Genomic DNA, 22313 nt, shown 5'->3' with positions numbered 1-22313 from the left:
GTAAAACAAAATCTAATGAATTGTTCCCTTCATGATCCACTTCTCCACATCATTTCTATTTCAGTTATCCTGATTGAACCATAACCTGGTTAATGAAGATAATTGCAATAAAAACAACTTGAGGTTAACAGTTAAAACACATTTATTTGGAACACCTCCTCCTCCCACAGTCTAAGGGCACTTGAGAGCAGTCTTTATATTACATCAGTAAACGTCCAAGCTTAAAGAAATGAATTGGCACTCATTTTCCAGCCCACACAAGATATCACTTTGTATTCTCAGGCAGAAGCACATCTGATTAAGGGGCTTTAACCAAATCAGCCGCAGCTGAAGAGAGCTTAACAACATGTTAAACAAATATTGCCTTCGCTTCAGAGCACACTCGGTGAAAGCAGAGCATCTATAAAAGAAAGAGCCAAGAAGACTTTAAGACTGGACATGTCCTTCTGTTTTAGCAGCACAGCAACACATTAGGGAGGAGTTTTATAACATTTACACTCTTAGTTCAAACAAGAGGCAAGCAGGAGAACTAATCATTTTCTAAATGAAAACATGATCATATTTTCTTTCAAATACAAATGGATGACAATGAAATGCATACAAGGTTGTTATGCTTTGTATAATTTAACATAAAGAAATAACAAAACGGTGTATTCACCAATACTGGCATTCTAACTTAAATGGTACTTAAGTATTTCTCTAGTGTTACTCTTTCTGTAGAAATATCAATGGAGCCTGGATTGGAATCAGTGTGCAAATAAAGCCTTATGAACATTAATATAGATTCTCAAAGGTCAGTACTTTGTTTTTTGGTGCAGCTTTGGGAGTTGACACAGTAACATCCTGGTTGAACAGGTCACAGCTCAGCTTGAATCAGAGCTCAGCGCTGTTTGGTTAAAGCAAAACATCGACTATAAAATAGAACAAAACATTCAGCGACGCCACGTGGAACAGCCTCACACACAGGCACTGACAGTGGACACAGGAAATGTCTGCATGTGGGCCATTTTAATATGCACCTAGTTAATCTGCTGTTATCTTTAAGATGACATACTGCATATAGATAACAACAGCTCCAGGCTATGGCACTTGTTGTAGATCTAAGCACTTAATCTGGAATAATTTCCTATTTTATACGTTACTGTACAACAATAGTTACATTAAGACAAGCAGGTGTGCTAGCAGGTAGTGTGTGTGTGTGTGTGTGTGTGTGTGTGTGTGTGTTAATGCTGTGTGTGGGCTGCAGGTTCTGTGGTGGCCTTGGAGTGGCTCTGGATGTGGGAGATCTGGAGGACGGGCAGCAGGAGCTGAAATGCATTCTGGATGTAGTTGGTGCTGTTGGAGCCCTGTGAACGGAAGAACTTCGTCATCAAAACAGACACTTCCTCATTAGTGTGGCAGCCACTACGACTGTGATGAGATGATGTGCAGATCCAAGTTTAGATCTGTGCATTGCAGTCTGGGAAGAAGCAGCAATTTGCACACAGAGCTTTATGGTTCCAAAAACATTTACACTATTTTCACTGTAACCTTCTACCCTCATCATAATCATCATCATCATCATCATATGGACAGCGTTTACTATGCAACATTCAACTATTATCATTACTTTTTTACATTTCACAATTTAGATTCACGCAATTTAAAATAATAAATGCAGACGCTCCTTTAGTGTTTTCTATTTTATCTCAGTATCTTCATCACTCCCCAGTTACACATTATTCACCACTATTATATCAGTCTATTCATTGGGAACACTAAAGTGGTCTTAAACACCGTCTTCATCATGCAGCTGCTCCATCATCATCATCATCATTACCTCGAATAGCACGCTGTCTACCAGCGGATTCAACCGCTCTGCTTTCCTCTGAACCTGAGGTGGAGCGAGAGAGAGAGAGACAGAGAGAGTGTGTGAGAGAGAGAGAGACAGAGAGAGGGAGACAGAGAGAGTGTGAGAGAGTGTGTGTGTGAGAGAGAGAGAGAGAGAGAGAGAGACAGAGAGAGTGTGTGAGAGAGAGAGAGAGAGAGAGACAGAGAGTGTGAGAGAGTGTGTGTGTGAGAGAGAGAGAGAGAGAGAGACAGACAGAGAGAGAGAGAGAGACAGAGAGAGTGTGAGAGAGAGAGAGACAGAGACAGAGAGAGACAGAGAGAGAGAGACAGAGAGAGTGTGAGAGAGAGTGTGTGTGTGAGAGAGAGAGAGAGAGAGAGAGTGTGAGAGAGAGAGAGAGTCTCATCATAACTGATCATAATTTGCAGCGTTTCAATCAATAGGCAAGAAGTAGACACAAAAACACATACAGAGGCAAGCATGGCTCCTCTGCCTCAAACACACACACTCACACACACCTACCCCGACAAAAACCAGTGCATCAGAGAATTTCTTGGCCAAGCAGCTAACTTCCTTACACATGGCACATGTCAACCTGCAAACAAGAATGTAGATGTTTAGCGCTTCACACACACACACAAACACACACACACACACACACACACAGCCACGCCCCCCCCCCCAGACAGACAGACAGACAGACAGACAGACAGACCTGGCAAGGATGTGTGCCTGGTCTCTGGCTGGTTTCTCCTCGTCTTGGCCGTGGAGGATGAGCTCTGCCACCTTGTGGAGCTGCTCGATACTGCGAGCTGTCACTTCTGCCAGGCTGCCCACTGAAGAAAGGTAGATAGACTGGAAGAGAGAGAGGCAGGGGGGGGGGGGGGGGGGGGGGAGAGAGAGAGAGAGAGAGAGAGAGAGAGAGAGAGAGAGAGAGAGAGAGAGAGAGAGAGAGACTGAGAATAACTATTCAAACATTGACAGTGACGACAGCTGAAGGGACTGAAAACTGAAAATGTGAAGAAGCTTTCGAGTTGATCTCACCTCGACAGAATGAGGGTCATTCTCCTCCTCGTTCTTCTCCTCCTCCCCTCCCTTCACCTCTTCCTCCTCCTCAGCCTTCCTCTCGCCCTGCTCTTCCTCCCCTCTGGCCCTCTCTTGGTTGGCTCCAGGGGAAGCCTCTCCTCCGGGCTGCTCCTGAGCTTCCCTGCCAGCTGTCTCAGTATTGACAGGCTGTTCCACCTTCGTCACCCAATCATGAGCCTTCATTCGAGCCTGCAGATGCATAATAACCCCCCGTCAGCTGCTGATGTATTTAAATTAGATGCAGACACACGATTGTATGCTAATGTACCTCATATATATGTGAATGCCATTACATAGCAGTCAGACTTTAAAGGCAGGGATTTTTATATGGATTACAATTAGTTTTCACACTTAGAAAATGTCTTGCACAAAACATAAAGGTTTGTGTGTGTGTGTGTGTGTGTGTGTTTGTGTGTGTGTGTGTGTGTGTGTGTGTGGTAACCTTGTTCAGTTTGTCTGGCGTGGCAGCAACATGAAGCTCAAACAGCAGCTCAGTGAGAACGCTCACAAACTCCTCACTCTCTGCTGCCAAAAGACACACACACATTACACAGATAGATAGACAGACAGACAGACAGACAGACAGACAGACAGACAGATAGATAGATAGATAGATAGATAGATAGATAGATAGATAGATAGATAGATAGATAGATAGATAGATAGATAGATAGATAGATAGATAGATAGATCACCATCATCCTTCAGCTCTGCCTTTTTATCTCCCTCGTCGTCTTCCTCCTCCTCTTCTTCTTCCTCTTTCCCGATGAAGATGTCCTTAATGAGAATCAGCTCCTTCTTCACCTCCTCCTGCTCCTCTTCCTCCAGAGAAGAGAGGAACGCTTGGACCTGAAGCGAGGGGACACACAGGACGCTGAATACACCTCATAATCCACACACACACCAATGGACAGAAAGTGTTTTCGGTCGCGCGCGCGTGTGTGTGTGTGTGTTACCTTGGCCTCGCTCTCATTGGACAGGATCTCCAGGGCCTCCAGGTGCGGCAGGCCTTGGTAGTCGTCAAACAGAATGGAGTAGTGAGCTGTGGGCTCACTGATTGGCTGGTTGCTCAGACGTGCGCGCTCCTTCTCCTTGGCCTCCTTCAACATCTGACAAACCACAGAGTGACATCAGTGACAGCAGTGCTTTGGATTTGACCCATTTATCACACATCTACACTGATCTGGGCTCATGGGAGGAGACATGTTGGGTGTCTGTGAATGAATTCAAGCTGTGTGTGTGTGTGTGTGTGTGTGTGTGTGTGTGTGTGTGTGTGTGTGTGTGTGTGTGTGTGTGTGTGGGTGTGTGTGTTTCTGCATGCCTGACTCAGTGACGCAGTCTTCTGTATCAAGGTTTTGGTCTTTTTGAAACCCGGGTCGCTCTCAGCAAGAACAGTCATGGTCTTCTTTCCAATGAACTCCAAAGCATCCAGACCTCCACTGATCACTGTCTTACCCTGAGAGAGAGACAGGCAGGCGGACAGACAGACAGACAATTTTTAAATGTAGACTTTAGATACTGATGCAATGTGTGTGTGTGTGTGTGTGTGTTCCCTCACAGTGTTCTGCACAGCGTGTGTGATGGTGGAGAAGACGCCCCTGCTGGGAGCGCTCACAGCAGACTGGCCCGAGTCGCACAGGTCACCCTTTCCTTCATCTTCTTCTTCTCCTTCTCCCTCTCTCTTGTCCTCTTTGGCCTCCTCCTCTTCGATCGCCTCCTCCCCTACCGAGGCCCTGTGGAGTCGCAGAGCCTCCCCTGCCTTCGTCTTCACCGAGTTCAGGCTCTGACCTGCGCACACAGAGCAGGAAACGTTTACACAGACGAGGAGACGCACAGGTGTACAGGGAGAATTGAGGAAGAGCAGAGGACAAGAGACGTACCCACTGTGGAGGTGGCACTGGTCAGGAGAGACTTCCCCCATGTACCCCAGCCTCCCCAACCTTTCTCTTTCTCCTGGGGAGAACTCTACACACACACAGAAACACACACACTCACTTCAATATCTGAATAATCAGGGTTTTCCTTATTTGAGAAGCTCATATTTAGATCATAGATTTTCCTATACACCCTTCATTTTGACACAGGCTGACACACTGTTTCCCCTCTGCACAAGTCATGAAATATGAAGACTTCATACTCTGTCACAATCCTCCTCACATTTGAGAATATGTTCATAAATAATGTCACATATCCATAACTTCATCCATCCTCTCTTCTCATGTGACAAAAAAAATCAATCTGCTCCTCCTCACCCTGTCCTCCGCCCAGAGGAGAGGAGGTTTAGAGCAAGTAAGGCAGGCGGACTGCCAACGCCTTCACTCAAATCTGATCCTGATGTGAGCTGACAGCACTAACTCAGCAGTGAACCTGTTCCCACTGCTGTCATCTAGATTTGTCTGGTTCAAAATGACTGGATGTGACTTTTTGTACCCAAGCGATTACCAAAAGATGAGTTTACCTCCTCTTCCTCCTCTGCAGCTCCTGCGTCTGGCTCTAGGCTCACTTCTTGCTGGTCACCTCCTGTCACGTGACCCTCAGATGCAGGCGCTGGGTGCTCAGCCGGAGCCTCTGATGTGCACTCCTTCATCACGTCCTCTGACTTCATTTCCTCTTTGGACTGTGGGAGGTCAACGCTCACAGGAAGCTGGAGCAGGTCTGAGGATGGCGGTGGGGCTGTCTGCACGTCCTCAAAGGGGCTGGCTTCATTTTGGGGTGGTTGAGCAGGAGGAGGGGTTGCTTCTGCAGAGGGGTCTGTGTCAGCAGGGGCAGGCTGGGACATGGTGAAGAAGCTGCAATGGAGACAAAGAGATCTGTAACTTAGCATGTGCAGATATATACTTCTTTAGCATCACTTTATGCAACAATGAACACAAAGTCTACACTAATCTAAGGTGCTTAAGACTCCAATATCCAATTCAAAGGCCTCTGATGGTCCCAACACCGCACCTTGAGATCCAGTGTTACAAATAAAAGGACCATAGGAGATAGAACTGCACAACAATTGTACATATGCATTGAAATTGTTATATGAAAATGTACAATTACTAAACTGTGAAATGCAGCGATTTGATTGCCTAATTTATCGAATATAAAATGATAAAGATCTTTGGTCATTGTTTGTCCTTTTTTGATCATTGAATAGGACGCTGTAGCATTACTTGTTGCGACTGCATGGGTCAACATCGCCCCCTTGTGTTGAATCGCTGTACAAGCATCACATGAGCGCCGTCTCCCTCTTGACTCGTCACTCAATAAGTTTGTTCAAACGCATTTTCTTAACAACTTACAATCAAGAACGTTGACAATATGATTTAAACTAAATTATAAACAAATCCTCACAACAATATAGATTTTCCAAACAATATACGAGCATTGCGGTCACAACAACAAAGCAAATGAAGTTATGCGGATTCTACTGCTTCACTTTAATATTTAATTCTAAACTATATTTTCAACATTATTACTAAGCGCGTAAGATTAGCAGAGGCCTACACTGATGTAATGTGATGAAATGTAGCTTATACATACTGACGAGAGCTAAATCAACAAAATCATTCATTTCATGCCGATGACAACAACATTAGCCATTTCCTCCGATATCTAGGCCTCATCTGTGGCTTCAACACGATGTCAACAAACAAATAAAACACAACAACAACCTACAAAAGCGGTAGGACAGCCAGAGACCACTTGGTCAGTTGCAACGCCAAAACGTGACAATTAGTCTATTAATAAGCACGACTGCGATGAAAACGAGCGCGTTTTTAACATCGTAGCAAGTTCCTGATCATTGTGCGCCGGTTGTTTTGGAGGTTGTTGTCTGTCAGGGGAAGCAAACTTTAAAAGCTCTTGTTGTTGTGTGTGTGTGTGGCGTGATGGTGCAGCTCACCGTTCAGTGCCAGCCGGCGGCTTCTCTTCCGCCCCGCCACGTCGGCAGGCCGGTGGGTGACAGCATCAAAGAGTAAAAGTCTAGAAGATAGTTCACCAACACCACAATAATCCGACCCGTCATGCCACGATCCCAAAGACACGAAATTCCTCTTCAGAAAATGTCTTTCTTCTTTAACCTTCACGATGGACCTGATTGAATTATTTATCATATTCGGGTCATCGTGAAAACTTAAAATCTTGCTCAGAACACGAAACTCTGTGCTAGCGCTGTGCTAACACCAGCACTCTCTTTACAATATTTTTTTATTTAATGGTAAAAGCATCAGGTTTCTCAAGAATCATTCGCAAATCCACGCCATGCACACTAAGCTCCTTTTCCAAATCAAATAACAAATCACAATAAACTAGGATAAGATCTTAAAGTACTCCTTCTTCCACAAAAAAGGGATTCGGGCGAATGCGGAAGTGCAAAGAGATGATCTCTTGATTCTACAGTAAATTTGCTTTTATATGGACACAAACTAAGCTAAACATGTTTGCGTCATTTATTTGCGAGTCCGCAAACTAAATCAAAGTCCTCGACATAATGAAAAAAATTAAAAGACACAAAGGCATCTAGCCACTGAGAAGTGTATGTGTTTGTCTACTAGAACACTAGCTTTCCCTCCTCCTACACAGCGGCTCGTTGGTCTAGGGGTATGATTCTCGCTTAGGGTGCGAGAGGTCCCGGGTTCAAATCCCGGACGAGCCCACTTTTTGTCAATAACTGGACATATACTATTCATCGATTTCTATTGGCAATAATACAGGCGAACGAATAATTCTATTAATATATGGAGGATCTAAATTCTTACAGCGTTTTCTTAGACGGTGTATTATTCATGCTATGTTGGTGCAAATGCACACACACACACATACAAATTAAGACGCAACAGTCCATTCTGCAAATATTACCAATAACTTTATTAAGTGGTAAGAATATTTCGTTTTAAAATAAATGCAAAACTGCAAATAGACCTGTACAGTATATGTTCACAGTTTAAAACGTTCCCTTTGAATTGCCAACACAGATTAAGAAAGATAAGGTTTCATATAGACACAGCTTTATAGAAATGTGTAATTATTATGAGAGTATCAAAATCATGCTTAATAAAAACCTTTAATTGCCCTTTCAGTCTAATAATCAATTATAAAATATATTACAACTTACATTTGTAGAGATACAAAAATATTAAAGCAAAACTGCAAAGAACATCCAGGAGAAAATGCAGATCAGTTGAGCCGTTGAGCTGCTACATTCGGTCTGCATGGTGTGTGTGTGTGTGTGTGTGTGTGTGTGTGTGTGTGTGTGTCTGTGTGTTCACCCCCTCTCCTGGCACCACATGATTAGAAAATAACGTAACTGGATTAATATGACGTTTTGAATAAATGTTTGGCTTTGGGAATGTTTATATATATATGTATATATATAAAGTGCACATTGGAGACATGTACAAAGATGCTATTTACACAATTATTTTGTTCACCAGAAGCTGATAGCAAAAGAGTTGTGCTCTAAAATAATGCCGTAGCTTCCAACTGCTTTGAGCAATTTTTGCATAACAAATCAAACAGATGTGTGTGTGTGTGCTAGAGGAATATTTGCTCTCTTAACCTTTCATGGGATTCACATGGTGATGTGCAGTGATGTACAGCGGGCTGGAACAAAACTCATCTCCTGCCTCTGAAAACTAAATATTAAGAGCAACTTTCCCTGCTTTGCACATTGTATTCTTCCCATACAAAAGTGTCAGACATTAGAACAGACGATCACTGTGTCACATCACAAACCAAGAAATAGATCATATCATAGATACATACATTTGATATAATGATAAGACATTTCATTGCTTCTACCCTTAAACCAACTGGTGCATTTCCTCACTATACAATAATGCCCCTGTGTAGAAATTCAGCTTTCACATTTCTGAATGAAAACAAAAGAACACTTCACTCTGACAATGAATGAGACCCAAAGTCCCCTTTTCCCCCCAGACACCAAAAGCACACAAAACTGAGCTGAGCTGCTTCTAACAAGTGCATATTAACCGCTGTGTGTGCATGTGAATGTGTTGTAGATGAGAGCAAGCGAGCCTTAGCCACCTGTCTTCAAAGTCACTTCATGATGTAAGCTGGTGGAGGCAGATGAGGTGTGTGGTGTTCATGAAGGAGTCAGCATAGCGTTGTGACACTGGTAGCAGCGCTGATGAGGGAAAGCTGAAGATTGTATGACACGACACACAGCAGGTGTGATGTGACACATACACATTCTGGCGAGCTTCCCAAGAAGAAAAAAAAATGTAACTTTCACATTATACTGGCCTGGCTAACAGTTAAGCGTGTGTGTGTGAGAGAGAGAGAGAGAGAGAACTCGATTGCCACAATTTTTGCATAAAAATGTGACAGCTTGAGGTCGCGTGTTTGACTTCAGGCAGAGAAACAAGAGCTGAAAGGGAACCTTGCATAGCATACTGTGTGTGTCTGTGCGTGTGTGTGGTGTGTTCGCTAAGATGTGGGTGCAGATAGAGTGTGGATGCACTTTGGTTCTCTGGCCTGACGGGGGCAGCAGTCTCAGTCCTGCTGAGAAGCTGCAGCCCCTCTTCTTTAAGTGATTTGACCTTTTTGCAGCTGATCACAGGTCAGTTACATCAGCTGATGGCAAGTAACCTTAAATAAGTGAGGCAGAAAAGAAAATCTGAAAGGGTGAAGAAGACGAAGAGGATGGTGTGATGGTGAGAAGAATAGCAGACTGACACCAGCTCAAATTCAGGCTACTGAGGTGAAAGATTCTAAACTTGCAGCCTGAGGAACATTTCCCCTCCCCCTGTCAGAGTCCAATGGTAAAGGCCAGCTTTATAAAAACCCCTATAGGCAAAGTGGTACAGTCCCATGTTGTAACCAGCACCAGTTTCTTTCAAGTCGTGCTGCGTTCAGCTCTAAGTTTCACACGAGGAGGTGGCGTTTCTTGTGCAGAGCCAGGTGGTCAGACCGGGAGAAGCTGCGTTCACAGTCGGGGCACTGGAATGGTTTGACCCCCGTGTGCTTGCGGAAGTGTCGCGTTAACTCGTCTGAACGGGCGAACTTCCACGTGCATCCTTCCCACATGCACTTATAGGGTTTCTCGCCTGCACAGAGAGAGAGAGATGGAGAGAGGGGGAGAGATGAGAGAGAGAAGAGAGGAATATGGTTGTTGAAGAGGTCTGGGAAAGCTCAAAAGTGAAAGAGAATGTGTGTGAGGAGCCGGCCTCTCACCGGTGTGTGTCCTGCGGTGAGCTTTGAGGTGAGAGCTCTTGGTGTACACTTTGTTGCAGCCTCCGAAATCGCAGCGGTGGATTCGACGTTTCTTCAGCGAATCAGGAGAGTCTGCCGGGAGAGGATGCTGCATGCCTGAGTGGACGATCACTGAAGGGTTGTTACCCCTAAGAGACGGAGAGAGAGAGATAGAGAGAGAGAGAGAGAGGAACAGGTTAGAGCCAGGCCACCTGTGCACTTGTGAAATTGACCAGAAGGGGGCGCAGGTGCAACACCGGTTTCATTTGGCCTTTTGGCCGCCGTCTCTACAATCTGGAATAACATGCTTAATGCTTGCGATAATAACTTCTACCCGTCAGGAAGTTACAAAAACACATCCTGTCTTTTCCAGTCTGCCACACCTTTCCTGCTCCCTGTCATCTTTCCCAGTTTATTGGGTTCGTTTCCCATTCAGCAGCTCATTGACTAGAATCTGACCTCGTTATCAAGACGGTGGTGACGATACGCAGGTGAAACGCATATCTTGACATTTAAGAAACACAAAAATAGTAAATAAAACAATTTCTGGTTAGGTCACTACAGGATTGGGCGTGTGTGTTGTGAGTGTGTGTGTGTATGGTGTATTTAAGTGCACATACGTCCAAATGACAGAAGAATAGAATGGAAAATACAGAGGTGTTTTTAGGTGGGAAAGGGATTCAAATCACTATAGCAAAGAAGTGTCCCTATCCTTTTAGTATGAGTGTGTGTGTGTGTGTGTGTGTGTGTGTGTAAGTGGCAGTTGAGAGCAGGTGTCGAGTGTTGAAACATGAATCCCTCACAGCTCAGTTTTGCGTAAAGGAATGTGCAAAAAAATCCCCTGCGATGAACTCACACACATGGACGCACGCATGCACACACACGCACACACACACACACAGACGCCAACGTATCATTATTTACATTGTGTCAGCTTGACAATCAGTTTGATTTACCCAATTTCCAACATTTACATTGTGCGAGTGTTTCGAAAGTTAGGATGGTGACAGCTTTGGACACGCCCACTTCCTCTTTAGGGTTCAATTATTTCAGGTTTGGCAGACTGACAAGGACAGCAGTTAGTCACCATGACAACCAAAGGGCAGGGCGGGGAGCCTTGCATGCAGACATGTATGCAAATATATTTGAAGACAAGAAGTGACTGGCAACATTCCATCGCTACCATAACTGTCATTACGTTTTCTAAGAAAAGATGTGCATGGGGGGGAGGGGGGGGGGGACAGATGTAGGACAGGAGGTGAAGAGGGGGAGGAGGGGGGGGGGGGGGGGGGGGGAGGAGGAGGAGTGTGGAGGGGAGGGGGGGGACAGGAAAGCCTGAAGGGAGGGAGAGGAAGAGGAAAGCAGAAATGAGTGGGTGATGCATGACAATGAGTGCTAAAAAATACAGGAAGCACAGAACAAGGAGGAGGAAGAGAGAAAAAAGGAAAGAGATGAGGAGGAAGAGGAAGAGGAGCGCAGGGGGGGGTGACTTTATTAGAATGGCTGATGTCAGCAAGAGAAGAGGGCAGCAAGAGGAAGACAAAGTCATACGGAAATAAATACTAAAAGATGTGATTAAGAAGCCTCAACTATTTCGACTGATTAAAGGAGTCTGACACACCCTACATGGAGTCACCATGTGTGTGTGTGGGTGGGTGTGTGTGTGTGTCATGAAGACTGTTGTGCTTCCAGTTTCTTGTTATCTCTGTGGGAGTCATCTAAAAATTACTCACCCACTCACCCGTAATACTAAACAAAACAAGACAGCAGTGTGTGATGTTTCCACACACACACCCCTGCCTCCACTCACTACAAAGAGTTACTGAACTGAGTGAAAACAAGGGAGGAAGTTTCTGTTTAATGACTCTAATGACTAACGACTGTAATATTGGGACGTTGGTGAAATATGATCCGGCCCCTCCTCCACCCACCCGAGAGCAGGAGACATGATTGACAACTGAGGTGCTGATGCCCCTTGTGGTAAATGTTGGTATTTGTTTTGTTACAAAGGTTTCCCAGTGGACTTAATTTGTGGATTTACTATCAGGATAGGATGTAATGAGGATTTCAGAAAATTCCACAAAAAAGTTACACACTGATCTAATAATCCTAATAATAATAATAATAATAATAATAATCTAATAATTGTGAAATCCTATGTTGTAATTCTGTTCAAACTGTTTCATAATTGTTGTCTCTTTGATGTCATGAGTGAATCACTTACTGACGCAGCTGTAACTTAGTATCTTATTATTATGACACTAACTTCTCATTTGAAGGTTGACATGCAGGTATGAGATTATGAGATAAGAGGGAATCTCATACTTTAAGACCTAATCTAAATTGTGTAATACATGAACTGTGTTTTGTGCGGGGGGGGGCGTCCACAGAGAAACATCTCAGCAGCCATCACTTCCTTATAAAGACACAAGGGAAGGACACACACACACACCCACGCACGCACAGTGATACTGGTAGTGCTGGCGCCACAGTTTGAAGCGTGTGTGCAAGTGTGTGTGCAAGTGTGTGCGCGTGACTCACTCGTACTCGTGCTGTATCCTGATGACCGATGATGTCATCTCGTGGCTGCTGTGGGAGTCGTGAGTGTGCTCGCCCAGAGGCTCTGTTTTGATTGGCTTGTGCAAGTCGTGGACGTCACCTCGCATTTCCAGAGCTTTAGCTGCGTAAGGAAGAACAGCAGATATGAGGCCGTTTAGTGTTTGTTTTATGTGCAATGATTTAAACATGTTAATAACATATCAAAGGAGCCTCACCTATTTTGTGCTCCCTGCCTCCGTGCTGTCGCTGATGGTGGTGATGCTCGTTGTCATTGGCGATGCTCACCATCATCGGTTGGTGCAGGCGAAGAGGGGACGGGTAGAGGACGGGCAGGGCCTGCATCATGACGGGAGAGAGCATGACCCCTGACCCCTGAATGACCCCGGAACCTGAGCTGATCAGAGGAGCCAGCACGGTGGGATAGGACAGAGCCTGGGTGGGCGGCTGCAGCCCGTGGGAGGGCGAGGAGCGCGGCGGGAACTGCGGGGGGGAGCAGCGCGGGGAGGTGTGGCTGCTGTACGGAGACGGCGGGGAGCTGCGCACGGACGCCGGGGAGGAGCACTGGGGAGAGGAGGAGGAGGAGGAAGTGCAGGAGGAGCGCTTGCTGACCGAGAGATCCACCGGCTCCAGCTGGGTGTGTGTGGGGTTGCTGGGGGCGTGCGACTGGGCGAAGGCGTGCATGTGTGTGGGGTGGTAGAGGTGGGTGGTGCCCGCCAGGTGAGAGAAGATCACTCCATACGCCTCTGGGGTCTTTACTAAAGATGGGTAGAGTGACTGGGGGAGGGGAAGAGAGAGAGAGGGAGGGAGAGAGAGGGAGGAAGGGAGAGGGAGGGTGGGGGGGCAGCAAGAGGGGAAAACTGTTCAAATTTCCGTTTCGTAATGAATATCAGGAAAATATTTCTACCACACAAACAACTCAAGCCAGCCAAAACTCTAAACCCACTTCTGTTCTAGAGCGGAAAACAGTTATGTGTCAGTATGTGTGTGTGTGTGTGTGTGTGTGTGTGTGTGTGTGTGTGTGTGTGTGTGTGCCTATTGTATGCAAATGTCCACTGTACAGCAGTAGTCAAGGGCCTGTTTGTCCAGGAAGAGTCGGAATGTGGGAACCAGTCCGTCTAGACACACAGCAAGTGTGTGTGTGTGTGTGTGTGCGTGTATGTGAATGTATATATACTGTAGGTCAGGGTTGTTTAATGTAAAGCTCTTCTTGTCCCCAACGGAGCTAAAAAGACACACACGCACACACACACACACACGCACACACACACACACACACGTCTTACCGTCTCCATGTCTGCCTTCAATGGGTAATCATACATCAGCATGGCTGCACAGGCCAGGCTCCTACAGCAAAACACACACACAGCACATCAGTACACACAGTAACACTCCTAATTATTGACCATCTGTGTTATTTTGATCTTGTACTGTTTTTAAAAATTGCCAAAACAGTGGAATTAGAAGGAAATTACATTTACACACACAGACACACACACACACACGCACACACACACACAGGCATGCCTGCACAAAAACACCTCGAGAAGAAGTGATGAAAAGTAAATCACCTAAAGTAGAGGGAAGAGGCTGGAGGGTCTGGAAGTAAGTATAGGTTACTGTATGTCTGATGTCTGTGTGAGAGTGTGTGAGCCAGAGACAGAGAGAGAGAGAGAGAGAGAGAGAGAGAGAGCACGAGAGATAGAGGGAGACAGAGAGAGAGAGGGAGACAAAGAAAGAGAGAGACAGAGAGAAAGAGTGTTGAGAGAGAGAGAAAGAGAGAGAGGGAGACAGAGAGAGAAAGAGAGTGTTCAGAGAGAGAGAGAGAGAGGGAGACAGAGAAAGAGAGTGTTCAGAGAGAGAGAGAAAGAGAGGGAGGCAGAGAGAGACAGAGAGTGTGTGAGAGAGAAAGAGCGAGACAGAGAAAGAGAGCAAGAGAGTGTGCATGAGAGAGAGAAAGACAGAGACAGAGACAGAGAGAGAGAGAGAGAGAGAGAGAATGTAGTGAAACTGTAATGATGGCAAACGTACAACCGCACTTCCAGTGAATGGCGGCTGACAATAGTCGTCATATTCCTCTGTCAGATTTAATGTCTCTCCTCCTCCCCTCTTCAAACTCTCTCCTTCTCTCTGGTCGCCCCTCCTCCTGTCATCTTCACACACACGTCTTGTCCTTCTGTCGCTCTGTCAGGCCCATAAAGAGCAGCGTCTGTGTCGTCATCCAGAAATACAGTAAAACCGCTTTGCGACAGAAGCTTGCCAAGTAATTCCAGGTGTAATCTCACACACACACACACACACACACACACACACACACACAAACACACACACACACACACACACACAGACACGTGATTTTGATTAAAATCCAAAAACTGGAGACAGGTTTGATGCGCAACAGACCACAGGCCATCGGACCGTTGCACACACACATACACGCGCGCGCACACACACACACACACACACACACTTTACAGTAGACGGGTCAGGAAGGGTGTGAACATGACGACTGAGGCCTCACCCTGCCATCGGCTCCAAAGAAACAAAGGAACTGTAGTCAGGTGGGGACTCTCCCTGTGTGTGTGTGTGTGTGTGTGTGTGTGTGTTTGCGCGTGTGTGTGCGCGTCTGTGCGTGTGTGTACATGCGTCTTTGAGGGTGTGTTTTCTAATCCAGGCTTGTATTGTTGTATTCTAGTTCAACCTGGGGTCAAGCAGTGGTTCTATTGTGGTTTGCGATACAGAGGCGACAAAAAGAGCACAAACACACGGATCACCAAGTGGAAAAAGTGCAAGAGGTCAATGTGTGCATGTGTGTGTTACTGTGTGTGTGAGTGTGTTGCAGTGTGTGTGTGTAAAGTCAGATTTAACACACTGTTTGACTGGGGCTTAGATCCCACACCTTAGACCTCCAGTCGAGTCAAGAGGGGAAAACGTGCAGCTTGTCAGATTTACAGACACACACACACACACACACACACACACACACACACACACACACACACACACACACACACACACACACACACACACACACACACACACACACACACACACACACACACACACACACACACACACACACAAGCTGCCACTATTTGTTTAGTTTGTGTGCTGACATGTCTTTCATGCCTTTCAGGCAACAAATGCAAATTCTCTGGTTTGACCGCGGGGCTTTGGCGCAGAGGGAGACAGAGTTACTGTTACTTTGTGTCTGTGAGTCACTTTGTGTCTCTGCGGGAGCCGATGTCAGGGAGGGGAGAGGGCGAGGAGGGGAGAGGGGGGGAGTGTCTCGTTGATCATTCGCTGTCGTCAATATCAATATCAGTCTTTGGCCAAACCCTCCAGGGACGCCTCAGCATTCCTCTCAGCTCAGAGACGAGAGGAGTTAGCGGGTTAAACCTGCTCGGCCTTGCTTTGATTAGAACGCTTTGGGTCACGTGGCGGCGGAGCGACAGGTGGTTTGGGTTTAACCGCATGAGGAAATGAAGTTTGGAGAGTTGTGACAGCAGGATGGCACAGGAGGAGCAGGAGGACGAGGCTCCTCCGGGGATAGTGACAAAACCAATCAACAACAAGAGAAGAAGCCCTGACAGCTCAGACAATAAGAGAAGAAGAGATGATCGGTTTAGACGCTCAGGAAACGTCCAAAACACACAAGCCGCAGGAGGAGGCAGCCAGAAATTACACACACAGACACGGACACACACTGTGTCAGGAGTCAGGGGACCCGCTGTATGTGTATGTGTGTGAGTGTGTGTGTGTGTGTGTGTGTGTGTGTGTACTGCACCTATTTGGTAAATAAGTAGCCTGTCTGTGTTGTAAATGGTTGAGTCTGTGTGTGTGTGTGTGTGTGTGTGTGTGTGTGTGTGTGTGTGTGTGTGTGTGTGTGTGTGTGTGTGTGTGTGTGTGTGTGTCTCCGGTGTGTGTGCTCCATATGTGTGTGTTTGTGCATGTCAAGTGTGGTCTGCAAATATTGTCCTTCATGTCAGTGGAGCTACTGTGTGTTCAAACCCCAACCCACTCAGCAAACACTTCCTCCACTCCAGGACTCCATCCCTCCAGCTTCCTCGCCGTCTTCTCCTCCTCCTCCTCCTCAGCAATCGCTCTCTTTCTCACTGCTTCACTCATCTGAAACACACACCGACTCTGTGTCTGTGTGTGTGTGTGTGTGTGTGTGTGTGTGGGTGCGTGTGTGTGTGTCTCCATGTGAAGAGCTGAACATGAATGATATAAAACAACATGACTGAAGGGGAAAATATTGTGGCTTGGAGTTGCTGGCTACTGACTCAACCACACACACACACACAAACGCGCGCACACACACACACACACACACACACACACACACACACGGACACAAAGTTTCTGCTGGCTCAACAGAATACACATGCTAAATCACTGAAAGACTAAATTATTGCAGACACGCACACATGTGCAAACAGACACACACACACACACACACACACACACACTCAGACACACACTAATGGCAACAGGCTGGAGATGATGAGATCACCAGAGAGACCAGAAACCTCCAGACAACAGCTTTGTCCAAGAACATGCCGCAATAGACACACACATATACACACACACACACTCTCTAGACCCTTACACCACAGCCTTCCATTCCCTCCCTCCTTTCCTTGCCACCCTTTCTTTTCTCCACACTCGTTTGTCTCTCCGTACGTCACTTCTTCTTCTTCTTCCCCTTCTTCTTTTTGTTGTTGCACCTCACTTATCTGCTCCACATCAAACCTCATCTGACTCACCGATCAAACCGCTGACAGTTTATCTGTTGCAATGTGGAGGAAACTTCTCACACACACACACACACACACACACACACACACACACACACACACACACACACACACACACACACACACACACACACACACACACACACACACACACACACACACACACACACACACACACACCTCAGTACCTATTGACACCCCAACAGGAATGTCCAGGTTATTCTTCATTAAGGATCCCCGTAACTCATCGCCGACGGCAACCTGACTCCCCCGCCTCACGTCCTGATCCTGAGTGAGGCTCTCTGAGGTTTCATAGAGCTTCTCAATCCTCTGGAAGCCCCTTCAAAGCCCACGTTCCATTCTTTCTCGCCCCCTACTGTACCTCCCTGCTCCCTATTTTTACCCCCTTACCTCACTTCTTACTCCCCATTACCCTAATTACCCTTCCTCTGACTCTACACTCCTGAGTTTGCACCCCTGCACGCTCCTCTCACTCTAATGTTCCCCACTAAAGCCCCCTATCCTCTTACTTCAGCTTCCTACTCCCTCATCTGAGCCTCCTAACCCACTCCTTCCATCCTCACACACACACATACAGAGAGAGGGAGAGAGAGACGTAGCCCCTCTCTGCTCGTCTGCAGCAGACTGTAGGGCTGCAGGCCTGTGGACCTCAGGGGAAGCCAGAGGGGGCCATCAGCAGGGGGAGAGGAAACAGGATCCATCATCTCTCTCACACACACACACACACACACACAGATAGAACCTCCGATAGAAGAAGAGACGAAAGTTGACATAAGGCTCCAACACTGACAGAAGCGCACACATCTTGTACACACACTTCAAGCCGCAGTTGTCAGAGAGCAAAGATATGAGGCTTTCCAGACAACCGAGGACAGAGGGAGCGAGAAAACAAAAGGCTGCCAGAGAGAGAAAGAGAGAGAGGAGGGGGAGAGGGAGAGAGGGGAGAGAGACAGAGAGAGAGACAGAGAGAGAGAAGCGGAAGCCCTCACAGTTTAGTCTGACTGTTATTATTTCCACACTTGGCGATGGGCTGGGGGCTGCAGAGGAGGAGGAGGAGGAGGAGGAGGAGAGAGGGGCCAGATGGGGGGTGCTGCTGCAGGGGGCCTGTGGTTTCCTGTCTGAACCCCCCCCCCTCATCTCCACCACCTCCCTGCCCAAAGAATGAGAGGAGAGAGAGGAGGGGGGGTTGGAAGGAGAGAAAGGGAAAGAAAACAGCAACTCTGACCAAACTATGTCAAAATGGAAGTGGAAAGAACACGGCAGAGACAGGAACGGGGAAGAAAACCAAGTGGGTTTCAACCAAAATATGACAAAACTTCAATGAACCTCAAACATGGGGACGGGGGGGAAGAAGGAGCCGCACGGCCACAGTGGCTCAATCCAGCGGTCTGAGAACCCTAACAGTGTGTGTGTGTGTGTGCCAGGGAGTGTGTGTTTGTGCTGGCGTGAGTGTGAAGTTGTGTAATGTGTTGCAGCTTTGTGTGAGGACCACAGTGTGCTGCTTCCCTTCACCTCTAATGGAGAAGCACCAACCATCCAGCATCCAGGAGTTTAATGTTTAGCCCTAATGTTCCCTGGGACATGCCCTTTGAGCAGTGTGTGTGTGTGTGTGTGTGTGTGTGTGTGTGTGTGTGTGTGTGTGTGTGTGTGTGTGTGTGTGTGTGTGTGTGTGGATTTGCTCATTTTGTTCCACCAGATAACATCAGTGTGTTGATTCAGGGAAAGAGGCGTGGGGGTGGGTGGGGTATGGGGCGTGTGTGTGTGTGTGTGTGTGTGTGTGTGTGTGTTACTGTAAGTGTGTTGGCAGTAAAGAGAGAAAAATAAAGAAACAATCATTTTCCCCCTTTTTCCTTCCTCAACAGAGAAAATGAAAGTAGAGAGTGGCTACATCCCCCCTCTCTCTCTTGCTCGCTCTATCACCCACTCTCTCTCTCTCTCTTTCTCTCTCTCACTTCAGGCTCTAAACAGGATAAGGGCTTCATATGCCAAGTGGAATGTGTGACGCAAGCCTCAGCCTTGAAACAAAGCACAGGAAACAGGGAGAGAGAGAGAGAGAGAGAGAGTCACAGAGAGAGAGTCACAGAGAGAGAGAGAGAGAGAGAGAGAGGGAGAGAGTCACAGAGAGAGAGTCACAGAGAGAGAGAGAGAGAGAGAGAGAGAGAGGGAGATGTAAAGGATATCGCACAAGAAACAAGAGAAATCAGGTGACGGAATCAAATGTTTGAAACTCTCATTCTCTTTGACACACACACACACACCTGTCATGATACCCCTCTTTGTGTGATGAATGCCAATCATCAGCATAGTTATAATGTATAACTTACCGCAATATCTCTCCTAATAATTACTAAATACACACTCTCACTCTCTCTCTCTCTCTCTCTCTCTCTCTCTCTCTCTCTCTCTCTCTCTCTCTCTCTCTCTCTCTCTCTCTCTCTCTCTCTCTCTCTCTCTCTCTCTCTCTCTCTCTCTCTCTCTCTCTCTCTCTCTCTCACTCACTCAAACACACACTCACACACCACTGACAGCTGAATCCTGTTGCGTTCTAACTAACTAAGCTATTAATAGCAGGCGGTGTGTTACATTTACGTTATCAGTGATCACAACTCATCAAGTCGTTACACCGAAAGTGATGCTGCTCTTACTTTGTATAATAACATAAATAATAAACCGGACTAACTTTCCTCATAACTTAATAACATAACAATACTAGTCCCTGAATGTCACACACAAATCAAGGCGCTGGTGAGAAAGAACTATTTAGGTTAATTGAGTAGGTCTCAGATTAAACCACGGATTTATTAATCAATCAGTTTCCTCTCTTTACATCACGCGCTCATCATTTTAGATGTCTTGATTTATTTTGTGGTTAATATTAAAGTTCGAAACTCGCACCGCATCAAACCGTAACGAGCAGCAGCAGTTTCGGGCTGTGACCGCACAGCATCCGATAGGAAATAAGAAGGGTGGGTGATCCGTGAACGCACCACGAAGCCCCCAACAAACACACACTGAAGCCCGGGCAAAGTCCTGTCAGAGCCGGACTTACTGTAGCGATGAAGTCCGTGTCCAGGCGGTAATCCTGAGGCGCACACGTTAGATTCTCTGCTGCCTTGCTCGATGGCTCGTCAGTGAAAAAGAAAAAGTCAATTAGGAAACTCCGACCGGCTGAAAAAGTGACGCAGGCGCTGATCAACCCCCGGTTCGTGTCACTGACATCAGCACTCCAGAAAACAAGATCGATACCTCCGCACAACTTCCCCACGTTACAAAACTCCGTGTGAGAGAGAGTGAGTGAGTGAGTAAGCGTGTGTGTGTGTGTGTGTGTCGATCTCTCTCGGTCTCTCTCTCCTCTTGTCGTTTCAGAAACTGCTGTCACATGATCCACCGTCTGTGCTCCGTGGGGTCGGGCCGCTGGGCGGGACTGGGGCGGGGTGGGCCGGTCCGTTTGTCTATGTGTGTGTGTGTACGTGTGTGTGTGTGTGTGTGTGCCGAGGAGGAAGAGGAAGAGGAAGGCCTGGGCGTGACAAGGAACAGGCTCTTCACATAGAGAGGAGATAGAGAGGGGGGGGGAGAGGGAGAGAGAGACAGAAAGATTTTCAAGAGAGAGGGAGAGAGAGGAAGTTGGGAGGGAGAGAGAGAGAGAGAGAGAGAGAGAGAGGAAGTTGGGAGGGAGAGAGAGAGAGAGAGGAGGGAGAGAGGGAGGGAGAGAGGGAGAATTCCTCTTAAGTGCAAACTTAATTGGCAAATAAAGTGATTCTGATTCTGAAAGAGGGAGAGAGAGACAGACAGAGGGATGGAGAGACAGAGAGAGCACAAGAGGGAGAGAGAGAGAAAGAGAGAGGGAGAGAGAGAGAGGAGGGAGAGAGAGAGGGAGAGAGACTATTCCCCCTGCAGTCCTCCAGGTGTGACTCTGCTGTACTCTGATTCCTCTGCAGGGTTTATTGATGAAACATTCTAACAACCAATGAACAAATTCCAGTGAAATCTCAAATATGAGAGTTTATAACATGAAAGAGTCACTCTCACTCATTTCACCTCCAATATGACATCATTCAGAATCATGGGGAAGTTGTTTTTCTGTTTCAATGTTTAGAGGTATTACTGACATTTAATACACAGTTTTGGTTGTAGATCTCAATCAGTTTTTCTATTTACACACACACACACACACACACACACACTGACTGGCACTGGGCCCGTGGGGCAAAGCAAGCGGGGTGGATGGGGTGTGTGTGTGTGTGTGTGAGTGCTGCTGGGAGCTGGTTGTTGAAACAAGGCAACGATGATGATGACAGCTCTGTCGTTTCATGCATGAATCCTACATTAGAGGAGTGTGTGTGCTGCCTTTAAAGTCTGAACACACGCACACACACACACACACACACATCCGCTCAGACTCAGGAGAAGTGGAGCGTGATGATATACAACACCAGCACCATGAAAGGCCGGGGTCGAGCCCGTTCACGTCTCAAGCTACTCACAAAGTAGTTTAGCTACAGACAAGCTACTCTGTCTTAGGAAAAGGAGCAATAGTAAAAAATGTGTGTGTTTTTTCACCCTGAAAGCAAATAACCACAAAAAAATTCTTGAAAATCTGTATTTCCGCCTGAAAAGGAGGCACTTTGATTTGATTCTCCTTCCCTTCACTTCTCAGACGCTCCCGTAACATGTGTTTGATGTGCGTGAGCGGGGTGAAGGTGTGTGTGTGTGTGTTTGTTTCACTTACTCCTCTGCTATGTTGCTCTTGGCAAACTGCACAGCTGATCACGTGAAGAGATGCATTGTTTTCAAAATAGCTCAGCAACTGTCAAGCTACTGAGAAAAATAGCTCCTTTAATTGTTTTGCTTGTCCCCAACAA

General features: G+C 46.6%; 2 protein-coding genes and 1 non-coding gene across 5 annotated transcripts; 1 reads left to right on the top strand and 2 right to left on the bottom strand.

Moving 5' to 3' along the window:
• Window positions 1-124: 124 nt before the first annotated feature.
• On the bottom strand, window positions 125-6882 carry fam114a1 (family with sequence similarity 114 member A1). 3 transcript variants are annotated; one of them, XM_076165454.1, is made up of 13 exons: window positions 6804-6882; window positions 5373-5703; window positions 4795-4879; window positions 4473-4702; window positions 4236-4370; window positions 3871-4023; window positions 3610-3763; window positions 3357-3439; window positions 2873-3103; window positions 2544-2683; window positions 2351-2423; window positions 1820-1873; window positions 125-1346 (listed from the first exon to the last, which is right to left on the bottom strand). In XM_076165454.1, the coding sequence occupies exons 2-13, from the start codon at window positions 5691-5693 to the stop codon at window positions 1224-1226; spliced, it is 1782 nt and encodes a 593-aa protein (XP_076021569.1). In that variant the 5' UTR covers window positions 5694-5703; window positions 6804-6882; the 3' UTR covers window positions 125-1223. The 3 variants fall into 3 exon arrangements, with proteins under 3 accessions (XP_076021569.1, XP_076021572.1, XP_076021571.1); XM_076165457.1 differs by having other exon boundaries at window positions 3357-3436; XM_076165456.1 differs by lacking the exon at window positions 6804-6882 and adding an exon at window positions 6578-6794.
• Window positions 6883-7484: 602 nt separating this feature from the next.
• trnap-agg (transfer RNA proline (anticodon AGG)) lies at window positions 7485-7556 on the top strand. The gene has a single exon. It is a non-coding gene; the product is annotated as a tRNA-Pro (tRNA).
• A 188-nt stretch (window positions 7557-7744) lies between these two features.
• klf3 (Kruppel like factor 3 (basic)) lies at window positions 7745-20837 on the bottom strand. The gene is made up of 6 exons (XM_076165450.1): window positions 20501-20837; window positions 13957-14017; window positions 12889-13447; window positions 12656-12794; window positions 10097-10263; window positions 7745-9969 (listed from the first exon to the last, which is right to left on the bottom strand). Exons 2-6 carry the CDS (start codon window positions 13996-13998, stop codon window positions 9788-9790), a joined length of 1089 nt encoding a protein of 362 aa, XP_076021565.1. The 5' UTR covers window positions 13999-14017; window positions 20501-20837; the 3' UTR covers window positions 7745-9787.
• Window positions 20838-22313: the final 1476 nt, after the last annotated feature.

The sequence above is a fragment of the Genypterus blacodes genome, unplaced genomic scaffold, assembly GCF_046128005.1.
Source record: "Genypterus blacodes isolate CSIRO-AG114 ecotype Tasmania unplaced genomic scaffold, CSIRO-AGI_Gbla_v1 ptg000145l_1, whole genome shotgun sequence".
Taxonomy (NCBI): domain Eukaryota; kingdom Metazoa; phylum Chordata; class Actinopteri; order Ophidiiformes; family Ophidiidae; genus Genypterus; species Genypterus blacodes.
Note: the sequence above shows the minus strand (reverse complement) of the source record. Positions and strands in the feature narration are given on the sequence as shown.